Source organism: Podarcis filfolensis (genome assembly GCF_964270895.1).
Source record: "Podarcis filfolensis genome assembly, chromosome: 15".
NCBI lineage: Eukaryota > Metazoa > Chordata > Lepidosauria > Squamata > Lacertidae > Podarcis > Podarcis filfolensis.
Window position 1 is genome coordinate 1112838 of NC_139618.1, and position 21128 is coordinate 1133965.

The window sequence follows — 21128 nt, forward strand, 5'->3', positions numbered from 1 at the left end:
AACCAGCCCAGCCGGTATAAACCCGGAAACCTAGCAACCCTTGAAATGAGGATGACAGCAGGCGGCTATCCTTCATTCTCAGTGCAGGGTGGAGGCACCAGATTGCCCTGCCATGCAGAAAGGGCTGTCCCAGCTCAGGGTGGGCCGGGATCTCCTCCTGCTCCTTAGCAGCCGAGTCATGCTTGGCAAAGGGGGAGGGCCAGACTCAGCCCTCCAAACCACCTTTCAGCAGCTGAACCTTCCTTCCAGCCAAACCCTTTTCAAAAGGCTGCTTCCCCCACCCCACCTCAAAAAAATATGGAAAAATTCCCACCAACTAACTGATAAATTGAATAGGCAGGTGTGGGGAAGGAGTGCAAGTGTTGGTGGACTACAACTCCCATCGCCCCGATCCCTGACTATGCTGGTACATCCACACATGACTTCCCCCAAAGAAACCTGGGAACTATGTTGTTGTTGTTTAGTCGTTTAGTCATGTCCGCCTCTTCGTGACCCCCTGGACCAGAGCATGCCAGGCCCTCCTGTCTTCCACCTGCCTCCCACAGTTTGGTAGCTTCGAGAACACTGTCCAACCATCTCGTCCTCCGTCATCCCCTTCTCCTGGTGCCCTCCATCTTTCCCAGCATCAGGGTCTTCTCCAGGGAGTCTTCTCTTCTCATGAGGTGGCCAAAGTCTTGGAGTCTCAGCTTCAGCTGGGAACTATAGTTCACCCCATCCCAGAACTACCCTTCTTGGGATTCTTTGGGGGAAGCCGTGGGGCTCTGTGGGGTTGCAGTTCACCAACATGGGGGGGCACTGATGCCCACCCCCCGGTTCAAGAGAAGCTGCGGCACAATGAATATCCTCTCTCAGAGCCCCCTCTCTCAGCCGCTGCTCCGTTTCAAGATGAACCCCACGGGGCTCCTTTGGACCTCCGCCCCATTCCGGATGGAAACCGAGGCACCGGGACAGGGACGTGGAGGGGGGGCGCGTTGCCGAGCGAGCGAAAGAGGCAGCTGGCGCCCTTATCACTGGAAGCAAGGAATGCCTCTGAGCATACGCAGAGCGCCGCCCGCCCTCGAGTTCCGCGAGGAGCCGCCCGACCCGCCTCAACCTTCCCGCGCGCCTCCCGCGCACGCGCCGCTCGCGCGCCCAACCCTCCCGCTCTCCCTCCGCGGCGTGACGCCATCGCGCCGGGGACGCGGCGCAGTGACGCACCGGCTGTTGCCGGGGAACGCTCGTTCCTTCCCTCTCCGTGCGCCGCCCCCTCCCCTCTCGCTCCCGCCCCCCTCCCTTCGGCGCTCCGTCCGGGCCGCGCGCGGAGCCCAGAAAGAGGCGGACGGCGGGCGAGGAGAGACGGAGCGCAGCCCCGCAGGAGGAGGAGGAGGAGCAGGACGGACCGCCAGGAGCCGCCGCCGCCGCCCGCCCGCCATGGTGCTCGTCAAGGAATAGTGAGTGGCCGCCCGGGGGCATGTGGGTTGGGGGGGCGAGGGGGTCTCTCTCAGCGCAGCCCCGGAGGGGGAAGGGCTTGAGGGAGGTCGCAGGGAGTTCCGCAGGCGGAGACCCCCCCCCCCACTGTCCGGAGGGACGGGGGCTGCGCTCCCTCCCAAGCGGTGGGGGGAGGGGGTCTCTCTCTCTCTCTCTCCCCCCCCGTGGGAGGGATGCGGGTCCGAGGAAGAGGAGGATGGACGAGGGCGGTGAAGGTCACCCTCCGCCCGATGCCGGGATGGGGATGAGGATGGCGGAGCCGCGCTTCCCTCCTCCTCCTCCCCGGCGCCCGGCATCCTCTTTCGCAGGAGGACCTTGGAAGAGGAGGAAGAGCGGAAGGCCGCCGCCGGGAGCCCCGAGGGAGAAGCGGGCCGCCCCCCTCCCCCTCCTGCCTGGCCGCCCGGGTGGGCCACCTTCCCTCTCTGGCCAAGCGGCTGCCTTGGCGGACCGGCTCGTCCGGACAGGGCACAGCAAGGTGCGGGCTTGCCGCAAGGTTAACTTGAGATGAGTGCCTCTTTTTTGCACCATGGTGGTGGTTGTTTTTGAGTTGCATATTTTGCAAAGGTCACTTGACCCTGCAAAACCTCCTTGGTATGGCCCTTCCCTGGGCCTCTGGCAACAGGGTCTCCCTCCTGCTGCTGCTGCTGCTGGAAGTCCTGCCTTGCCAGCGAGTGCGGGGGGGGGGGGGGAGGACTTTTGCTGGTGCCTTCCAGGTGCTGGGATTTGCCAAACGCCAGATCAGGGACCCAGAAGATGGGACAAACCATTTGCTCTCCCTGGCAACCGGCTTGCCAACATGGCCATAGCCATCAGATGCTGACAGGGCTTCCGTGGAGGAGAGCTAGATGCCGGCAGCGAAGAGCAGCTGCTCCTTCCTTGACCTGCCTAGAGTTAAACTTCTGTCCTTCTGCAGCACTGTGTATCCGCAGTGTGGGATAGAGTCTGGGATGCCCTGCTGCTCTCCTCCCTGCTCCAGGGTCCTGGTCACGTCTTGGGGGAACGAGGCCCCACAGCACAGTGTTCCCTTTTCTCCCCCTCTCTGAAAGCACATGGAACTTCCTGAAAGAGGTTTCAGACTAGAGCTTGTTTCATATATTGCTCAAAGTTTGCCTCACCTCAGAGGCAGACAGATCCTGCAGCAGAGCTTCTTTTAAGCCTGGACCAATCCTCAGCTGTGGCCCCAAGGAAAGTGAGCCACGGCTAATCAGCCATGTTTGGTTCAAAGTCTACTCAGTTATGAAAGTATGACTCGATCGTGCTCCATTATAGGTTTCTAGTTGAGAGGGCTTTGAAAGAAAGTATTTTCGTTATTAAGGTGGTTTTACCTGTTTGCTGACTCCTTGACATGTCTGGAAAATGACAGCTGGCTATGCAGAGTCTGCTTCTTTTGGACAAGTTTTGGTTTTCCCAAGTTATATTCATTTTGACAGGTTGCTTGATGATGAACTGAAATTCTCTGGTATGAAATTACTAATTGTCTCCTGTCTGTCTCTTTGCAAACACAGACACACATCCTAGCCTCAGGAGTCATGCTCTGCTGGCTCATCTCATGCATTGCTTTATTCTAAATGCTCATAGAATTGGAGAGTTGGAAGGTATCCCAAGGGTCATCTAGTCCAACCCACTTGCAATGCAGGAATCCTAGCTGAATAATCCCTGAAAGATGACCATCCAACCTCTGCTTAGAAACCTCCAAGGAAGGAGTGACCAATACCTTCCAAGGGAATCTGTTCTACTGTTGAATGGCTCTCACTGTCAGAAAGTTCTTCCTGATGTTTAATTTCTTGCAATTTGAATCCATTGGTTCGGAGCCTCTCCTCTGGAGCAGGAAAAAACAAACTTGCTCCATCTTCCATGTGACAACCCTTTAGATGTTTGAAGGGTCATTTCTCAGTTTCCTCTTTTCCAGGCTAAACATACGCAGCTCCTTCAACTTTTACTCATAAGGCTTGGTTTCCAGACCCCAGATGATCTTGGTTGCCATCCTCTGCATACGTTGCAGCTTGCCAATGGTCTTCTTAAATTGTGGTTCAGGACTCCAGGTGTGGTCTGACCAAGGCACAATGTTGTTGTTTAGTCATTTAGTCGTGTCCGACTTTTCGTGACCCCATGGACCAGAGCACGCCAGGCACTCCTGTCTTCCACTGCCTCCCGCAGTTTGGTCAGACTCATGTTTGTAGCTTCAAAAACACTGTCCAACCATCTCGTCCTCTGTCGTCCCCTTCTCCTTGGGCCCTCCAAGGCACAATAGAGCGGTACTATTAATTCCCTTGTCCTGGACACAATACTTCTGTTGCTGCAGCCTAGAATAGCATTAGCTTTTCCCCCTGCTGTATCACACTGTTGACTCATGTTCAGCTTGTGGTCTACTAAGACCCCTAGATCCTTTTCACATGTACTACTGGCTAGCCAGGTGTTCCCAATCTTACATTTATGCAGCTGGTTCTTCCTTCTTAAGTTTATAACCTGGCATTTGTCCCTTTTGAAATTCATTTTACTAGTTTGGGCCCAGATCTCCAATCTGTTAAGGTCATCTTGAATTCCAATTCTGTATTCTGTGGCATTAGCTACCCCCTTCCAGTTTGTTGTCTTCTGCTAACTTGATGAGCATCCCCTCAATTTCTTCATCCAGGTTGTTTATAAATAATGTTGAACAACAGGCCCAGGACATAGCCCTGTGGCACCCCACTTGTCACTTTATTCCAGGATGATGCCGAACCCTTAGTGAGCACCTTAGTGAGCACTCGTTTGGATTCAGACAATCACCTACAACAAAACCACTTAACAGTTACTTCGTCCAATCCACATTTTGCTAGCTTTTCTGCAAGAGTATCATGGGGAACTTTGTCAAAAGTCTTTCGGAAATCAAGATACACTATGTCCACAACATTCACCTTGTTTTTGAGAAACCCATGCTGGGTCTTAGTAATCAAAATATCCTCCCTAAGTGCTGTTTAATTATCTGTTCTGGACTTTTCCTGGTTTTGATGTCAAGCTGACTGGTGGGTAGTTTCCTAGGCCTTCTTTCCCCCTTTTTTTGAAGATGGGGACAACGTTTTTGTCTCCTTGTTCCCGTCTTCTGGTCTGTTATGACCAAGTTTAGGGTTGGGCTCTAAAAATTTTGGTACAGGCTCCTGCTTTTAATAGCCATTTTGGAAATATATTTCTGGCTCTGACCAATGACAGAGAACAAAACAAGGCACTTCTTTCTTTGCTGTTCTCCTTGCCAGGAAGTTACTCATTCCTCACCTTCCACGCAGACCCTTCCAGGTGACTCTCCTCCCCTTTGACTTCCATGTTTCCCTTTAGGGTACCTTTGCCCAAGACTGGTTTGGTGAGGGAGCTCACTCAGTAGGGCATCTTGCCCTTGGCCTGGTTTGTGGACCACTGTGAGCTCTGCTGTCCAACCGGCTAGTACAGAGGGGTCTCTTTGCAGAATTCCATACATTCCTGGACTCCCAACGCCCACCATCCCAGTCTGTTGCCAGGTTGCCTGCTGGGAGCTGGAATCCAGCTGTCCCTGAAGGGCCACAGCAAGTTCCCCTTCCTTAGAGGAAGAGGGCTGGCATCTCTCAGGGTTGCTACTGGGTGTGCACTGCATTGCTGGGGAAGAGAGACTGCCACATTTCGTGCCTGGAGCCCTTCCCCAGTTTGGAGTTGTTCCAGTCCACACTGTCTTGACTTTTCTGGAGTTCATCAGTTGGCCTTGCCAAACATCAAGAGCTTTGCCAAATATTTAAGTTGTCCTAGTATGGAGATTACTGGCATAGTTGTAAAAAACCCTTGTCTCTTTGTTTTAGTAGAGGTAGGCTTTGGTGACAGCTGCTATTGTGATGCCATCATCATAACGCATTAGATAAAAGCAAACATCTTTGCATCTGACGTTAATGTTTAACTAGCCACTGCATGTGTGTGTGTGTGAAACATTATTGTGGTGTTTGGGTTGGGGTTTCTTGAAAGTTCCTTGGTGGGGCTTGGAGAGAGTCCATTTTGCTGTTCTAGTTTTTCTGTTTATGGAAGTGACAGGCACATATATTCTCTTTCTGTCTTTCTCTTTCTCCACACAACATTTGTGAAACGGGAAACTTCATTGCTGTTCTGGGAGGTCCTTGCCTGAGTTGCCCCAGGCTGCAGAAATGAACTCCCCAGCAGTGACAGCATTGGCAATGGGGGTGGCAGGCAATAGTGGGGACAGAGGGGGGTGTGTGTCCTAGCTCCACTGGAACCACTTGGGCTGTAATCCTCCAGTGGGACTGTGAGTTGTTGGCACTGTGCAAATGATCCTGGTTACTGGACCTTTAGTGAACTTCCTTTTGTCTCTTCTCTTGCAGTCGTGTTCTTTTGCCCGTGTCTGTGGAGGAGGTAAGTGCCAACTTCTCTGCTGCTTCTTTTTCAATACCTGCCTTAAATCTAGACTTGGTTCCATTTGTGGCCAGTGAGAAGTGTGTTGTGGCTACTTAAAGATTAGCTCATTTCTGCTTTAGTAGGGGCCACTTTGCTGCAAGCGGGGAGGAGGTGGGTGCTTAGTGCTGTGGAGAGGAACTTGTCACCAGTTCTGCAAGGGGTTGAGTGACATTGGACAAGTTTCTGGGACTCTACTTAATGTGTGAGGGCCTGGCATTTGTCTGCAGGCTTTCTAATGTTCTTCTCACTGTTTAAACACTCATGGTCAGAGCACCCACAAGTCTCAAGTGTGTGGCGGATCTTTCCTCCAACCCAGTTCCCTGCTCCACTCTTGGCATCAGTTATGGATGGAAGAATCTATAAGATTTATCCGGGCTCCTGGGCTCTGTTGCCTGCCTGCCCTCCTTCTTAAGACTATTTGAATTATTAGGAACAAGCTGCTGACTAAAGAATGTTCCTGCATTTGCAGCAAGATTAGTGAGCGTTGTGTGAGGGCCTAACTCCCACTGTGCCATAAACTTCAGCCTGCCTGCCAGGGGCTTTTGAGTGGAGGTGGAGACATAGCTTGTTATTCCCCTTGCTCTCTCTCAGCGCTTTGCGCTCCAGGGAAGTGTCAGGCCCTCACTGGGGGCATTCCTGGGTGTCTGTGGCAAATGTGCACATTGCACAAAAGCATGTGTCATTTCCCCGAACTATTTGTTTTGAAGCACAAGTGTGGAGGGGGCTGCCAGCTTGAGCAGAGAGCTCTGGTTGACTTTCCTTCCAGGTCCATTTTTCTGCTCCCCCAACCCTGGGGATGGCAGTAACAAAGGACAATGGAGGCAGAGCTAGGAGAATGTAGGTCAGCCCAAGTGGCCTGAAGCACACACGTGCGTCTTCTGTATCAGCTTCACCCACGGAAGGAGACCCAGCTGGGGAGCCTTGCTGGAAGTGCTCCTTGCTCCTGGCCAGGTCTTTGGGTGCTGCCCTTCCTCCAGCCTGGATTGGACGGGGCTCATCCTGGTCTCCTGACATGGCACTCCTGGGGCACTGACTCACTCTCTGCTTGGGTTCCCCATGTGGAATATTTGGAGAGTAATGCTGGCCAACCCTGTACGGTTGCTGCAGAGGTAACTGAGACAATATGTGTGAAGTAAATATGTCTGCTTGAAATCCCCACGGCTGCCCGCTAGCCTGCTCTGGCGCCCGGGTGGCTCCTCCTGAGCAAGGGCTGGCCTGGCTGCCTCAGGCTCTGCACCTGCTGGGGTCCGGAGTCCCGTCCGGTGCTGCCTTGTTAGAATTGGGGCAAAGCAGAGTTGGGTTCATGTTTCCCAGAGTTCGGGTTACAGAGTGCCTTGAAGGGAGAAGGAGGCTCCTGACACCTTGCAAGTGCAGCTTGGCCTCTTGCCGCTTCCGAGGCTGCACCCCTTGAGCAGTCTGGCTTCCTGTCTCCCTGGACGGGGCCTGACAGGGAGCCCCCTGGGTCAAGCTCTCTTGGAGACTCCCATTCCTGGCTTGTGGCTTTGGCAAGGTCCGGCTGGTCCCAAAGCACAACTCAGCCAATGCAGGCAGGTGCCGTTTCCATTAAAGAGACCAGAAAGCCAGAGGACCTAGGAAGGCGTTGCAGGCGCGAGTGGGAGCCAAAGCCCTGAGGCTACTGGGACGGGGAAGGGGGTGGGCCTGGGCAGCAGCGGGTTCTCCAGAGCTGTGTAAAGGGACGCCAAGAGAGGGAGCTGCAGAGCAGGATTTCTTCTGAGCTTGGCTGGGTGCCAGCTGTGCTCTCTCTTGAGCCTACAGAACCCCTCAGCATTCCTCCAAAGGAAAGCAATGGCGGCAAAGGGGAGGAAAGCAGGAACCTTCCTCCCAATGAGGCAGCTTAGGCAGATTAAAAATCCAGTGTGTCACAGTCCTACAGTCCAATGGCCAAAGTTCTGTGGGGGGCTTGTAGGTGTCCGTTCTCTGTATTCTGTAGGGGCCTCTGCAAGAGCCCCAGTGGGGGAGGGGGACCTTTGTAGAATATAAACAAGATGGGCCATCTTTAATATCCAGAGGCGATTTAGGATTGGATCTAACCCGCCCCCCAAATATCAGTTGCTTGGTGTTTTTTGGCAGGATGTGTAGGTGTGTTCTCAGCTGTTACTTCTAACATGGTGCCATCATTTGTACCCACTCTCTGTGTGCCCCCCCTTAAACCACCCCCCTTCCTGCTTGTGAGCTGGAGGATCTGCCTTTCCCAGCTGAATACAAAGCTGCTTCCAGGAGAATGAATGGCCCCCAGGGAGCCTGGCTGAGGGGTGGAAAGGAAGAGGGGTGCTTTCACTACAGGATCATGTCTCCCTGAGCATGGCACGGAGTCTGAAGTTTTAGCCCCAGCAGAGCACAGGGCCACTGACCGCCAGGCCTCCCAGAGCGCTGAGCTGTTCCTGCTGGACTGAGCACCTGAGCTGAGCGGCTCCTTCCAGCCACCCCACCACCCTCCTTCCTGGGCACGGGGCCTCTTGCCCTCTTGGACACTTTCTCTGGCGGATTCCCCCGGGGCCTGCTCTTATTTAACACAGCAATTTATCTGGGCCTGCTTCCTTGTTCCAATGGGATTAGGGGATCAGAAATAACAGGGAAGATTAAGGGGTGAAGATGGCAGTCCAGCAGCCTGATCCTCTTAGTGCCTGAACTCTAACTTGTGGAGCGAGAGGATGCAGGAGAGGGAGAGTGACCGGAGAGTGCGTCAGCGCTGGGGACACGCTGCTCTCTGTCCCCAGGGGACCCCGTCTGGGAGACCCCACCCACCCTCTGGGACAAAGCCACTTGGTCTGCCCCAGTACTTGCTCTCTCTCTCTGTGTGTATGTGAATGCCAGCCCTGCACTGGAGGGGCTTCACAACTGTGCTCACAATTATGGGGCAGATGGCCTAAAATGCTTGCACAGTGTGGAGGTTTAGTGTTGGGCTAGGACTGGGTAGAGCCAGGCTCAAATCCCCCTAAGCACCTAGTGCTGCTTCCTCTTAGCGGCCTAATCCTTTCTAGGGTGAAATGGGGGGCGCTGGGCACTTTGGAGGGCTGGATCAACCCCTGTTCCAAGGACTCTGCAGAGCAGGTCCTGCTTCCAGCCGCTGGAAAGACCCAGGGCTCCCTCACAGGCTCTGCAAAGTCCTGGCAGCAAATGCAGCACATAGGCAGAAAAACAGCTTGGGTGCCCAGCACCCGACCCAGGTTCAGTCCCTGGCAGCATTGCCAGGTAAAAAAGAGGCTAACGGTCTGCACAGTGTAAAGCAGTCAGGAACATAGGAAGCTGCCTGACACAGGCTCAATAATAATAATACTAATTAATAATAATGTTATTATTTATACCCCACCCATCTGGCTGGATTTCCCCAGCCACTTTGGGCGGTTTACAGCATATCTAAAAACATAAAACATCAAGCGTTAAAAGCCTTCCAATACAGGGCTGCTCAGATCTTCCTCTGTCCAGTTTTGGGTTGCCTGTAGGGCTGGGTCTATGCTTATAGCACAGCCAGTGGTCAGGGATGATGGGAGTTGTAGTCCAGCAGCATCTGGGGGCCCACGGCTAAAGAGCACTGCCCTACGCAGGATCTCTTCAGCGTCTCCGATCATTTGCCGTATCTTTGCATGGTGCTCCTGTTGCAAGCCACCTTGGATCATTCCTGCCCCACCAGTTGAGACCCAGTGGGGCAGGTGATGCTGAGCTGGCTGGACCAGTGGTCTGCCCCAGTCCAGGGCTGCTTCCTGTGTCCCTGCCTACCGGCTTGCCAAATCTACAGTGATGCTGTGATGTCCCTCCTCCTTCAGTACCAAGTGGGGCAGCTGTACTCCGTGGCAGAAGCCAGCAAGAACGAAACGGGCGGTGGCGAAGGGGTGGAAGTCCTGGTGAACGAGCCCTATGAGCGCGACGGGGAACGTGGGCAGTACACACACAAGATCTACCACTTGCAGAGGTATGTGGCAGAGATGCTGTAGGCAGGGTGGGTGTTGGTCAGCAGAGGCCTTGCTTGGTCTTCCTGGGGAAGGGGTGAACTCCACTGCTTTGCAGTCTCTTTGCCTTTGGGGAGAGGAGGGTAGTTGACCCCAGGCTCTGTCTTAGGAAGGCAGACCCTGTCAGAGGAAGGAGCCCCCTGGCCAGAGTTCTGAGCAGCCCTCCAAGTGAGCTTAAGGCTGGAGGAAGTGCTTGTTGGGTGTGGGGGGGTTGGATCTTGGCCCCTCAAGTGACACACAGATTCATCCCTCCCCCTTGCAGTAAGGAAGCTCTTCTGGGTGTTTGTTCAGCCCTAGTAGTTCTGCTTTTCTGCATGTTGGGCTTGTTGCTGCTTGTGCACAAGAAAAGCAGTGGGTCCCCTTCCTGCTTCAGCTTCTGGGCAGCTGTTCTTGTGGCACTCCTTGCTACAGCTCCTTTTTGGGTGGGGGTATTGCTTTGATCCCAGCTGCTGTGACCTGTTCGAGTGACCCTCAGGAAGCCTGCAGGCCCGTTGGAGACGGCCACAGCCAGGCACTTGTGAGCTGAGGTTCCTCATCGAGCCTTTCTGGCCTGGTGATGAGCAGACTGGGGAGACAGAGAGGAGGAGTCACAGCTGGGTGGGGGGAGGACGTGGGGAGTCCATAGAGAGGAGCTCCCTCTTGACCCCTTTACAAAGCAGCTTGCTGTGCAGTCAGCCCTTTGGCTTTACCTGCAACTGTGGAGAGCAGCAGGTGAGTAATGGAGGTGGGGGTCAGTCTGAGGTCCTGGGCCTGAGCACTGCTGGCTTGGGGGTGGTTTCAAGTCAGTTGCCTTTTTCTGCAGGGCTGGTGGCTCTTCTCAGCTTGGTGTGACCTTCTGGGTGTTGTTTCGGCCTTTGGGTGCAGGGCATTGTGTTTGTGGCATTTGACACATGTTTGCTGGCTGTTGCCGTAGTCAGTCAGAAGACCAGAGGCCCAGAAGCATCCTGGGCTTGTCTGTCTGTGGAGCTGGGCTGTGTGTGCAAGATGCCCTTCAAAGACCACTGTCTTCTGTTGCTTGTTTCCTGCAGCAAAGTCCCTCCCTTTGTGAAGATGCTGGCCCCAGAGGGAGCCTTGAATATCCACGAGAAAGCCTGGAATGCCTACCCTTACTGCCGGACTGGTGAGTAGCCTTGCACTCTGTGGGGTGGAACACCCCCCTCATCTGTTTGGAAAAGTGCAGGCAGGGCCAGGCTTTGGGGACCTTTTGCACAGACGTTCCTAAGCTGCAACTGAGATCACTTTCCCTCCCTGGGATGAGCAGCTGTCTTGTGAGGCCAACCGGAGTTCCAGGGCTTTGGTGCTGGAGGGAAGAATCCGTTCTGCTTCCTTGTATATACCACAACAGGGCTTGTCTGATGGATACCTGGGCTGATCCTGCCCGGTTGATCAGCCAGGCAGGACTCTCCCTGCTCCAAATCAGCCCTCGAGAGGAAGATTCCTGGAGATCAGGCAGGGCTGAGTGAGCCAGTTTGGAGGAGCTTGCGGAGGGTCCTCTTCGTGCCTTGGCAGGTGAGGGCAAGGCTGGACCCTAGGGCAGCTGCTGGCTCCCTGGTGCAGTGGCCAGGAGGAACATCTGCCTTGGCAGCCCTGGGGGAAGAGCTTGGGCCAGCTGTCCTGGCGAGGATCACAGTTTGTCTCTGGCTTATCACATTAGCACTTTGCCTGAGACGTCGGGATTCCTGCCAGGGCATGGCCAGTGTGTCCTGGCATTAATTGGTGCCCCTTTCCTGCCCAGCATTTCACGGCTGCCCGACTGGCTTTCCTCTGGGCGTGGGTGAGGCTGCAAATGTTCTTGCCCCTGAAAGCTTTGCAGGGTCCCTTGGCCTCAGGTGCTTCCCCCAAACCATGGACTAATGAGCTTCTCATGAAGGGAAAACAGCAACCCTTGTTCCTCTCCAGCAGCTGCCAAGCTGTGCCTCTGGCAGGCCAGCACATAGCTCAGCACTTCTGTTTTCCAGGCCTGCCATGTTAGCGTTTTGGGTGGGAGAACGGTGTAGCCACAAGGCTTGGTTGGTGCAGGAGCTGCAGCCGCTGCTCACGCAGGTCACAGGGGGCCTTGCTGCCTTCGCCTGAGTTTTCCAAGGGCAGAGAAGGCACACTGGGTGGGGGCCAAGGCCGTGGCCTCTTCTGGCCATGAGTCCTTGCATTGCTCAGGCCTCCCTGGGGGAAACATCTATTGCTGCTCCTGCCCTGGACCAGAGTCTGTGGAGGCAGCCTAGTTGGGAGGGGGAGCTGCACCTCCACGTGGACTTGCAGCAGTGCTGCATCCAGGGCAGGCCACACTTTGTGGCAGCTGCGCAGGGCTAGGGATGGCTTAGTGGGGATCTTGGGACACTGCAGTTCTTCATTTCCTGGAAGAAACTAGCAAACTGTGCGAGGCCCATCCTTGAGAGTTGGGTGGCGGCGCTCTGGTTCAGAAGCCCTGCCCTGTGAACCTCTGCTCTCTCTTCCTTGCTTTAAGTTGGGAACGACACACCCAGCATGCTCTGGGACTGTGCGCCAAGGGAACTGCCATGGCGGCTTCTTGTCACGGTACATTCCCAGGTGTTCCCTTGTGAAAACTTGTAGGGCCAAGCAACCTGGCCGATACTGAAAAGGCGGCGTTAATTCCTCAGAAGTCGCTGCGCTTTGAGCAGCCGTCTGACGCGGGGCGTTGAAACCCTGGTGTTTGCCCTGTGAGCTTCAGCTCCTCCTCTTCAGAATGGAAAGAGTGGCGGTGGCTGGTGCAGATGCCCGGCCTGTCACCAGATCCACCGCAGCCTGGCTCATGAATAATGGAGCTCTGCTATCAGAAGCATCTGATTACTGGCAGCCGGCGCTGGACTTGGTGTGCTGGTTTTGGTTACCACACGGTGGAATGTGAAGAGCTGGCCTGGCCTGGAAGGCGGCTATTTTCCCCTGTGCAGGATTGGAGCGAGGAGAGAAGGAGAATGTCCTTATGCACAAAGTGGAGAAGGCCTGGCAGGCAGCAGTCACCTGACCAAACTTATTCCATCTTCTCATCCAGCTGGAAGCAAATGGCAGCAGAGCCTTAAGCCTGGTTCACCAGGCGGCTGGGACATTTCCCCTGGGGTGGTGTGCTGTCTCCCTCCAGAGGAAGCCTCTTCCAGCCTCAACAACTACGCCTGTTTTCTAGGCACAGAAACTCTGGGATGGATTGAGCCAGTTCCCAGGGCAGCAAAGTCTCCCACATCCCTCTGCCTGTGGAGAACACTTCTTCCTCCCCATCCTGCAACAGTGGGGGGGCCTGTGGTTCTCCAGATGTTGCTGGACTCCCAATGTCCATCAGCTGCAGCCAACCAGCAGAGGAAAGGAGGAGGAGGGAGCTGGGGATCCCCACCCCAGGGATGGCTTTGTGATGCATGTTTGGTTATTGTAAGGGTTGAGTTGGGGAATGCCTCCACAAGCCGGGGCCACTGTCAGTGCAGACCATGAAGGGCTGTGGTCCACCTTGTTATATGGGAGCTTCCTAGGTGAAACCACAAGGCCCCTCGTGCTCTGAGATGTGACACCCCCACCCCTGTGAACAGCGATAGAGCTGGTGCCCCCTCTGAAAAGTAGAGGCTGGAGCAGGAGCCCCAGGCAGTGCTGTTGATTCAGAGGCAGGCAGGCACAGAATGACCCAGGAGCATATCCAGGGCTGTGAGGAGGGTTTGGGGCAGCAGGAGCGCTTCCTTCTGCATATCCATTTGACCTCCCGCCCAGGCACCACTGGGCTACATGCATGGGGATGGGGGCGGGGGAGTGTGGCACAGTTCCTGCTGCATCTCCAAACTTTTCTCTCTCTCATGAAAGCTGTCTTTCTCTTTCCATGTGCCGATTTCTGGAGCAGTTATTACGGTAAGTGTGGCTTCCTCCCTCCTTCAGAGCGGAGCTGTGTAAGTGATTGGGGAGGCTACTGGGATGTCCCACAGCCAGGTGGGGTTTGCAGAGGGACTGCACCCTCGTGATGTGGAGCCCCTGCTTTGCACACAGAAGGTCCCAGCTGGCAGAAGACCCTTCTCTCTTCAGGGGTGAACTTTGCTTCTTTGAATTCAACAGTTGATGCCCCTCCACAGCCTCTTGCCCCCAGCACTGTTCTCATCCTGGGACAGCTGAGATCCTCCCGGGCCACTTGTACCAATTGGCCCTCCCTGCCCTGTGGCCTTTGCCCCTTCCTTCGCTGCTCAGCAGGGGCCATTGGGCCCCCATCCTGGCCACTGAATCCTGTGCCCAGAGTGCTTTGGTTTATAGACTCGGTGTCTCGGCCGGTCCTGGCAGGCCCTCGATCAGCCCCTCTAGGAAGTGGCTGCCCTGGTGATGGATTCCAGGCAGGGCAAAGAAGTTGTGGATGGGCTGGCTCCCTCCGGCTCTGGCCTGCTAGCCAAAACCCTGGAGAGCCTCTGCCAGCCTTTGTCCTGGGGCACGGGGGCAAGGCTCTGACTGGCAGCTCCAGGCATCCTTTGAGGGTTCTAGTCAACTACACTTTGCCTCCAGCAGGGACTGTTTGTCTCTTAGCTGGAAGAGCACTGCAACATCCTTAAAACTACTCCATTCTCATTTTGTGATAGATAAAACAGTGCAGGTTAAATGTTAGCAGGCACAGAGTTCTGAGATATTTGCCAAATAATGTTAAGAGCAAGTTTTCTCAAAATGTTTCTAAGGGCCTGGAATTCCATGGCTGTGATGTGATCCCAGCCTGTGTGAGAAAGTTGCCTGATCCAACTTAAGAAGCCAGTGGGGAAAGGAGAGCAAGCAGACAGATCCACTGCCCCGGGGGTTGAGTCTGGGAAAGGTGTATGCTCCCGCTTGCTTTTCCTAATTCCCAGCTGGTAACAGAATCTTCTCTCTTTGGCAGAATGAGTACATGAAAGACGACTTCTTGATCAAAATTGAGACCTGGCACAAACCAGACCTTGGCATGCAGGAGAACGTAAGTGCCCTTGGCAGGGACGGCCTCTGTGGCTGGCTCTGCGTCCCGGAAGCGGGTGGCAAAGAGATGGCTCTGCAGAGCTTGCGTTCTGGAGGTGGCCAAGTGCAAAGAAGGTTCGGGCATGTTGCTGGTTTGGAGCAATTCTAAGCTGGAAGCGCTTGCCCCTAAGTGAAGCCTCCCCAGCCACCTCCCCATGCACTGCTCAGGAGCGCCACAAGACGATACGCTGTGTGTGCTGGGGGTCCCCCAGGAGTGTGTGTGTCCATCTTAAAATGCCTCTCCCTGGACCACACAGGCTGTGGGGTGAAGTGTCCCCTCAGCCTGCTCTTGCGGGCAATGGGGGGATTCTTCACTTACTAGCTTGCTTTTGGACAGGAGCTCTTTCCACCTGGGGCAGAGGAGAGGTTGCTTTTGGGACCCTGGAGGACCTGGCTCTTCATGAACCACCCCTCAGCTTCTCTTATGTCTTTTCTTGCTGCTGCTGTGTTTATTTGATTTGTCTTACTTAGAAAACTATTAATTCTGAAGTGATGTGCAATGGAGGTTGTACAAAATCATAATGTAACAGTAAGAATGTATAAAACTAATGAGCAGTATCCAACATTAGTCGTACTTGGAGCACCAAAGCAAATGGGCATAGTGAACTTGGGTCCATTAATTTCAGTGGGTTTACTCTGAGTAGAACTTAGTTGAATATAGCTTACTTTAAATATTCTGCTCTTTCATAAAAACTGTTTTCATGGTGATGAGTTTCTGTGTGTTTAAAGATCTTTGCTGTTATGTTCTTGTCCTGCGTTGGCTGCCCTGAAAGCTCCAATGGCTGAAGGTGGGGGGAAGAAATCAATTTAAAGAAGAGCACTAAAACTTGGAAAGGGGGCACTGAGGCATCACGCAAACACTCCTCCTTTCTGCTGCCTGCAGGTTCACAAACTGGACCCAAATGAATGGAAGAACGTAGAAGCCGTCTATATCGACATTGCAGACCGGAGCCAAGTGCTTTCAAGGGTACGGCAGCCGAGTGCGAGAGCTGGCCTGGGGTGGGTGTTCAGGAGAAGGGCTCCTCTTGGGCTGCAGGCGGGTGGGGGCTTTTGGGGGGCGCGCGCTTTGCTTGGCTGGAGAAAAGCAGCTGCCTCTGTCGGGGGCTGTTTCCAGTCGGCCGAACTGGGCCCTGGGCATAGCCACAAATAGCCACTTCAGAGTTGTCTGGCTGACTGTGACCTTGAGTTTTCCCTCTGAGCTCTGCAGCGGCATAGCTTACAAATGAAAGAATTGGCTTAGCCACAAAAACCACTTAAGACTTCTAATTTCTGTGAGCATTTTGTGTAGGCTTCTAGGAGAGTAAGAGGTTCCTTTTTTCTTTTCTTTTTATTTGCGAGCGCTGAGAAGGGACCATGAATCCCAGCATAAATCGCTCTGTTCCCTTGCTCAGGATTGCAATTGGCAGGGGGGCTGTGCCACGCATTGAGTGGAGAGAAAAGGGGGGTGCTGTCCGTCTTCCATTCCCTGGGGGGCCTTTGGGATTAGGAGCTCAGGCCAAGGTGGAAATGCCCAGCTTGGGCTGGGGCTTCTTCCTCCTGGTCCCCAGTGCAGGGAGCTACAAGGCAGCCTGGGATGTCTTGCCCCTGAGCAGCTGCTGTGGCCCTCGATACTACAGCGGAAGGGGGGGAAATGGAGCTCCCCATAGCTCCTTGCTTTCCAGGAAGCAAAGGAGACTGCTTTGCACCCTTCTTTGGAGGTAGGTGTTACCTTCCTTTGCTGTAACCTGCTCCCTGTTGTATCTGCTTCAGGATTACAAGCCGGAAGAAGACCCATCAAAGTTTAAATCCACCAAAACAGGGCGTGGCCCTTTGGGGCCCAACTGGAGGGTATGTATGGGCATTGGCGTCGTTCTGTGTGCTGTGCCAAATGGCAGTGGTCCTTGGAGAGTAGGGGCTCTGTAGCTGCCAGGTGTCCAGGCTGCTTCATAGCTGATGGAAGGTGGCTCAGGACTGTCTTCCTTGAGACTTAAATGGGGGGCTTTCTGGCTCACAGCTGATAATCTAGACATACTGGACCTGCTATTGTGGGTTGGGTTGCCGGAAGTATAAAGACTGAATGAGCGGAGAGGAGGAAGAGGGGAGGGCTGGCCGTGGGGCTGGTTTGGGCCAAGGGCTCCATTCTGAGGATTCCTCTCTTACGTCTGCAGAAGGAGCTGGGCAAGCAAACCGACTGTCCATACATGTGTGCTTACAAGCTAGTAACGGTCAAGTTCAAGTGGTGGGGGCTGCAGAACAAAGTCGAAAACTTTATACAGAAGGTGAGTGAAAGGTCATCCCAAAAGGCCAACAAGACGTAACTGGGGAAGGCGGGTGAGATGGTGCAGCCCTCAGCCTTCACAAAAGGGCTGGGTGGGGAAACGTTCGTTCCATCGCTTGGGTGTTGGTGTGCTGTGGCTTTGCCAGGCGTGCCACATTATTCTCTTGGAGGTGGAGCAGCCACCCACCAACTGCAGGCAGGCAAATAAGCCCTGCCATGTTGCCCTCCTTGTCGTGAGGCCAGAGCAGTCAGCTCTGTCCTGTTCATATCTGGATTGCTGTTGCTTTGCCTTTGGCAAGTGCACACAGCTTTCCTTTACGGCCAGCAAAGCCTGTGCCTGCCTCAGAATAGTTACAAGCCAAGGGCTGAGATGGCCTTTTGTGCCCAGCAAGATGAACAGGCACTGTAGGGCCCATCTTCCTTCCGCTTTGTGTATCGGAGCTCTGGCATTCTTGCGCTTGCCTGCAAGAGCTCAGAACGGTCCGTCGCTGAATGAGGCCAAGCATATTGGAACTGACTTCTGGCAGGGAGCAACGCGGTGCTGCTCCCTTGAGGGGAGTGGGGAAGCATGACTCAGCTGCACGGCTCAGCATGCCCTGCTTGCACTGGAGCTCTGAGCTCTTCTTCCTTCTCTTGTAGCAAGAGAGGCGGCTTTTCACGAATTTCCACCGGCAGCTGTTCTGCTGGCTTGATAAATGGGTTGACCTGACCATGGAGGACATTCGCAGGATGGAGGATGAGACGAAGAGGCAGCTGGATGAGGCAAGTGGGAAGGGACTTGGTCTGCTGGGCCTCATGTCCCTCAGAGTGATCAAGGACTGGGGGCGGGCAAGTGGCCAGCAGCTCTGCTTTCCTCGCCCGAGTGCCTGAAGTTCTTGCTCCTTTTCTCTGTCGGAAGCTTTGTGCGTGACACGAGGCTCTGCTGAGGTCTCTCACTCCAGGAGATCTGCCCTCTGGTTGTGCTGCTCCCTGGCCTAATTTTGCAAAAGACCTAAAAATCTCCTTTTCTCCTGCTGCAGATGAGACAGAAGGACCCCTTGAAAGGAACGTCGGCTGCAGATGACTAGCGTGGATTCCTCTCTTTGCACGGTATGTCCACATCTTCGGGGCTGCCTTCAAAGGTTAGAAAAGGGGCGATGCCACAAATATGTGGACATGGTGCTTCTGACATGAGCTGTGTTGCCCCTTCTTAAGGATCCTGCATTGGCTCCAAGCATAAATATCAAGAGAAACATCTGTGCCAAGTGCAATAAATTCCTGGTGCAAATGTTCTTTGTGGGCTCGGCTGCAGGAGGCTTTTGGTGTGTGCGTGGGGTGTCTGACATGCAGTAAGTCTGCTGCTGGCTCTCCGGGATTGCACAGTTGACTGTACCCTCACTGTTGAAACCATGCAGTGTCATCCCTGGCAGAAAAGGCACTCTGCGTTCCCCCTCCTTCAAAAATGACTGCCAAGATACTCAGGAGTGTTTAATAAATCCAGCTACCCAGCAGAGTTCCCCCACTTGGAAGATCGCTTTCAAGCCACTGAAGTAACCCAGTTTCTCTCTTTCTTTCCTTAAGTTTGCAAAACAGCCAGCAGGAAGGCCCAGGAACTCCACCCTCTTGACCAACGGACCATCTCTGGATCAAGCCCTCCTCTATCCAGTCAGCAGGCGACTTCCAACCTCCCCTAGCTAACTCTAGTGGCCCTTACTTTCGTGAGCAAATAGACAGTCCTCTGGTCCTGAGCGCTCTGGCCTTGGCACCTGGGCTGGAGGCACTTCCTGGGGGGTGGCTGCACCTGTGACACAGCCGCCTTCCCCAGAAGAGTGTTCAGCCCGATTCCCACGTGGCTCTTTGATTTCCAAGTGACCGTTTTAGCTGAAATAGTCTTGTGATGTGGTGATTTAGATTTCATATGTATGTATGTATCTATATTTTTCCTTTGAAACACTGGGATAAACTGCTGCCTTTGTTTCTTCACCTTTCTATGTCCATTTGTGGAGATGGGAACTCAGTATTAGAGGGTGTCAGGCCAACCTTTTTGCTCCCTGAATATCACGGTGATGGGCAGGGCTCCTGGCCACAAGGAGCAGGGGAAATTGCTACTAGCAGCGCCCTGGTCTTGAAGTGCACCTGCATCATCAGCCTCTGCTCCTTGCCCAGGTTCTGCCTGCTGAGCCCCTTCCAGTGTGGTCCTCAAGGTCCACATTGCCGCTTTTGGGGTGGTGGGAGCAGGTGACAGTTGGCCTGCTAAGAAAACAGTCCTGGGTATCCTCCACCTTCCCCTTTACTACAGTAGACGAGCTGAATGGTCTCTTAACCCGACCACCAAATAAATTGCGCAAGCAGAATCCCGTTGTTTCCTGCTCAGGCGCTGCTTGTGTTGGGCGTTTGTGCTGCTCCTGAGCAATAAGGCCCGTAGCACGGAGCAGTGGCACTGCAGAGGGGATGATCTGTCTCTCTCGGTTGCCAGGAGCTGCAGGGGTCATGGCCAAAAGCTGGCTGAGCTCTTTGCTGCTGAGGAGGGGCTTCTGAAGCCCACTTGCCTGTGGGCTGGCAGCTGCTTAAGACAATCACAGGAGAAAGAGCGGGTTGAACAAACACTGCCGGCTTCACTCAGGAGCTGGTGGGAGCAGAGCTGAGGCCATGCCTTGGTGTGGCAGCCTCTGTAGCCGGGTCTCCCCCCTTTCTCTGCGCCTGAAGCAGTGGCCCTTGCCAGACAGAGAGGGTGGGAGACAAGCAGGGTGACGACGGGCAGCTTTGCCTTGAGAGGAGGCAGTTTATCCCTCTTGTCCTCTTGTTTTGTCCATTTTTTGCCTTATTGATGTCCAAGTGCAATAAGCAAGCTTGATCCGTTCTGGTCGCGCTCTCTTGACAGGTGACTTGAGGGGCTTTGGGGGAAAGGGGCTTTTAGCAAGCTCCCCAGGCGGAGCGGGAGACATGGCTCAGCACTGGGCCTGCCTTGCCTGCCTGAGAAAGAGAAGCCCAGGGGTTGGGGCAAAGTCTGTTGGGACCAGGAATGTGTCGGGTGCTCCCTCCTCCCTCCCCTCCAGGGCAAGGAGGCCCCCTGGTTAATCTTCCTGTACTGTAAAATACTGAGAATTGGGAATTAAAACACTGAACATTTTTTTTCCTTTTTTCTTTTGGTAATGAAGTGTAAGAGGATTCTTATGCTTGAATGTGTTAACTGTTTCTATGGCTGTTCTTATCACTCCTGCTGCTTAAAGATTTGTTTTTTAGCTGAGAGGCTTTGTAGCTGGTGACACCACATCTCTATGGAAACAGATGGTGACATTTTGAAGGGCGGGGGAGAAAATCAAGGGAAGATTGTGGTACGAAGGTGAAAGCTCTCATTAAAACACAAAGCTTTCCTGCTTAGCAGTAAGAGCGAGAAAAATGCAGCAAACTTCCACTCCGTGTGTCCTTTGTTCTGCTGTTTGCGTGTCGCGTTTTTTTAGAGTTCGCCTCCTGCCGAACTGTAGCTGAGGCACATCTTCTGAGCCTTCTCTCTGCCTCCCCTACCCCCGTGACGACTGACCCCTTTGTTCCTTCTTGGGAGGAGGGGGGAGCCCAGCAATGGGAGCAGAGAGGGTGCTGCGGAGGCACTGCGTAACATGTTGCATTTGGCTTCACCACCCAGACCCCACCCCAACCTGTTGGCTTGGAGGAGGAGGGTGGGTATGGTTGCTGAGCTGAGCTGCTTTCTCCCAACACCTGCCTGGGCTTCCATCTTTGGAGCCCAGTGGGGGGAGAGAAGCCCCCCACCCCACCAGCATGCTCTTGCCTTTCTGGGCTCATCCTCTGCTGGCCTCTGCAGGGACTCCCTGATCTGTTTTGGTTGGTTCCTAGTGCAACTCCTTTTTATGGCAAACACTTTGTAGACTTGATTAGATGATCTTATTGTTTCTTTAATGTGAGTTTGTGCCTTTTTTTGTCTCCCAATCTTCCAATACAGGCATATTGGAAACAAATCTAATAAAATCATAGACAGAGCATTGGCCTGCAGTCTGGCTTTTTCTTGGGTGGGTGGGAAGGTGGGAAGGAAGGAAGGAAGGAAGGAAGGAAGGAAGGAAGGAAGGGGTTGTTTTGCCTCTCCCTCA

At 54.0% G+C, this 21128-nt stretch overlaps 1 protein-coding gene across 1 annotated transcript; it reads left to right on the forward strand.

Annotated features, from left to right (window-relative positions):
- Positions 1-1180: 1180 nt before the first annotated feature.
- PITPNA (phosphatidylinositol transfer protein alpha) lies at positions 1181-21021 on the forward strand. Its single transcript, XM_083588095.1, has 11 exons — positions 1181-1430; positions 5799-5829; positions 9657-9802; positions 10868-10963; positions 14658-14751; positions 15673-15756; positions 16539-16616; positions 16937-17047; positions 17686-17808; positions 18066-18135; positions 18607-21021. Exons 1-10 carry the CDS (start codon positions 1411-1413, stop codon positions 18111-18113), a joined length of 831 nt encoding a protein of 276 aa, XP_083444221.1. The 5' UTR covers positions 1181-1410; the 3' UTR covers positions 18114-18135; positions 18607-21021.
- The last annotated feature ends 107 nt before the right edge of the window (positions 21022-21128 follow it).

Excerpts from the sequence above, each read along its gene's own strand:
- PITPNA (XM_083588095.1), top strand. The coding sequence starts at position 1,411 with ATGGTGCTCGTCAAGGAATA. Across the intron at positions 9,803-10,867 it reads AAGATCTACCACTTGCAGAG|CAAAGTCCCTCCCTTTGTGA; the intron begins GTATGTGGCAGA and ends TGTTTCCTGCAG. Across the intron at positions 15,757-16,538 it reads GGAGCCAAGTGCTTTCAAGG|GATTACAAGCCGGAAGAAGA; the intron begins GTACGGCAGCCG and ends TATCTGCTTCAG.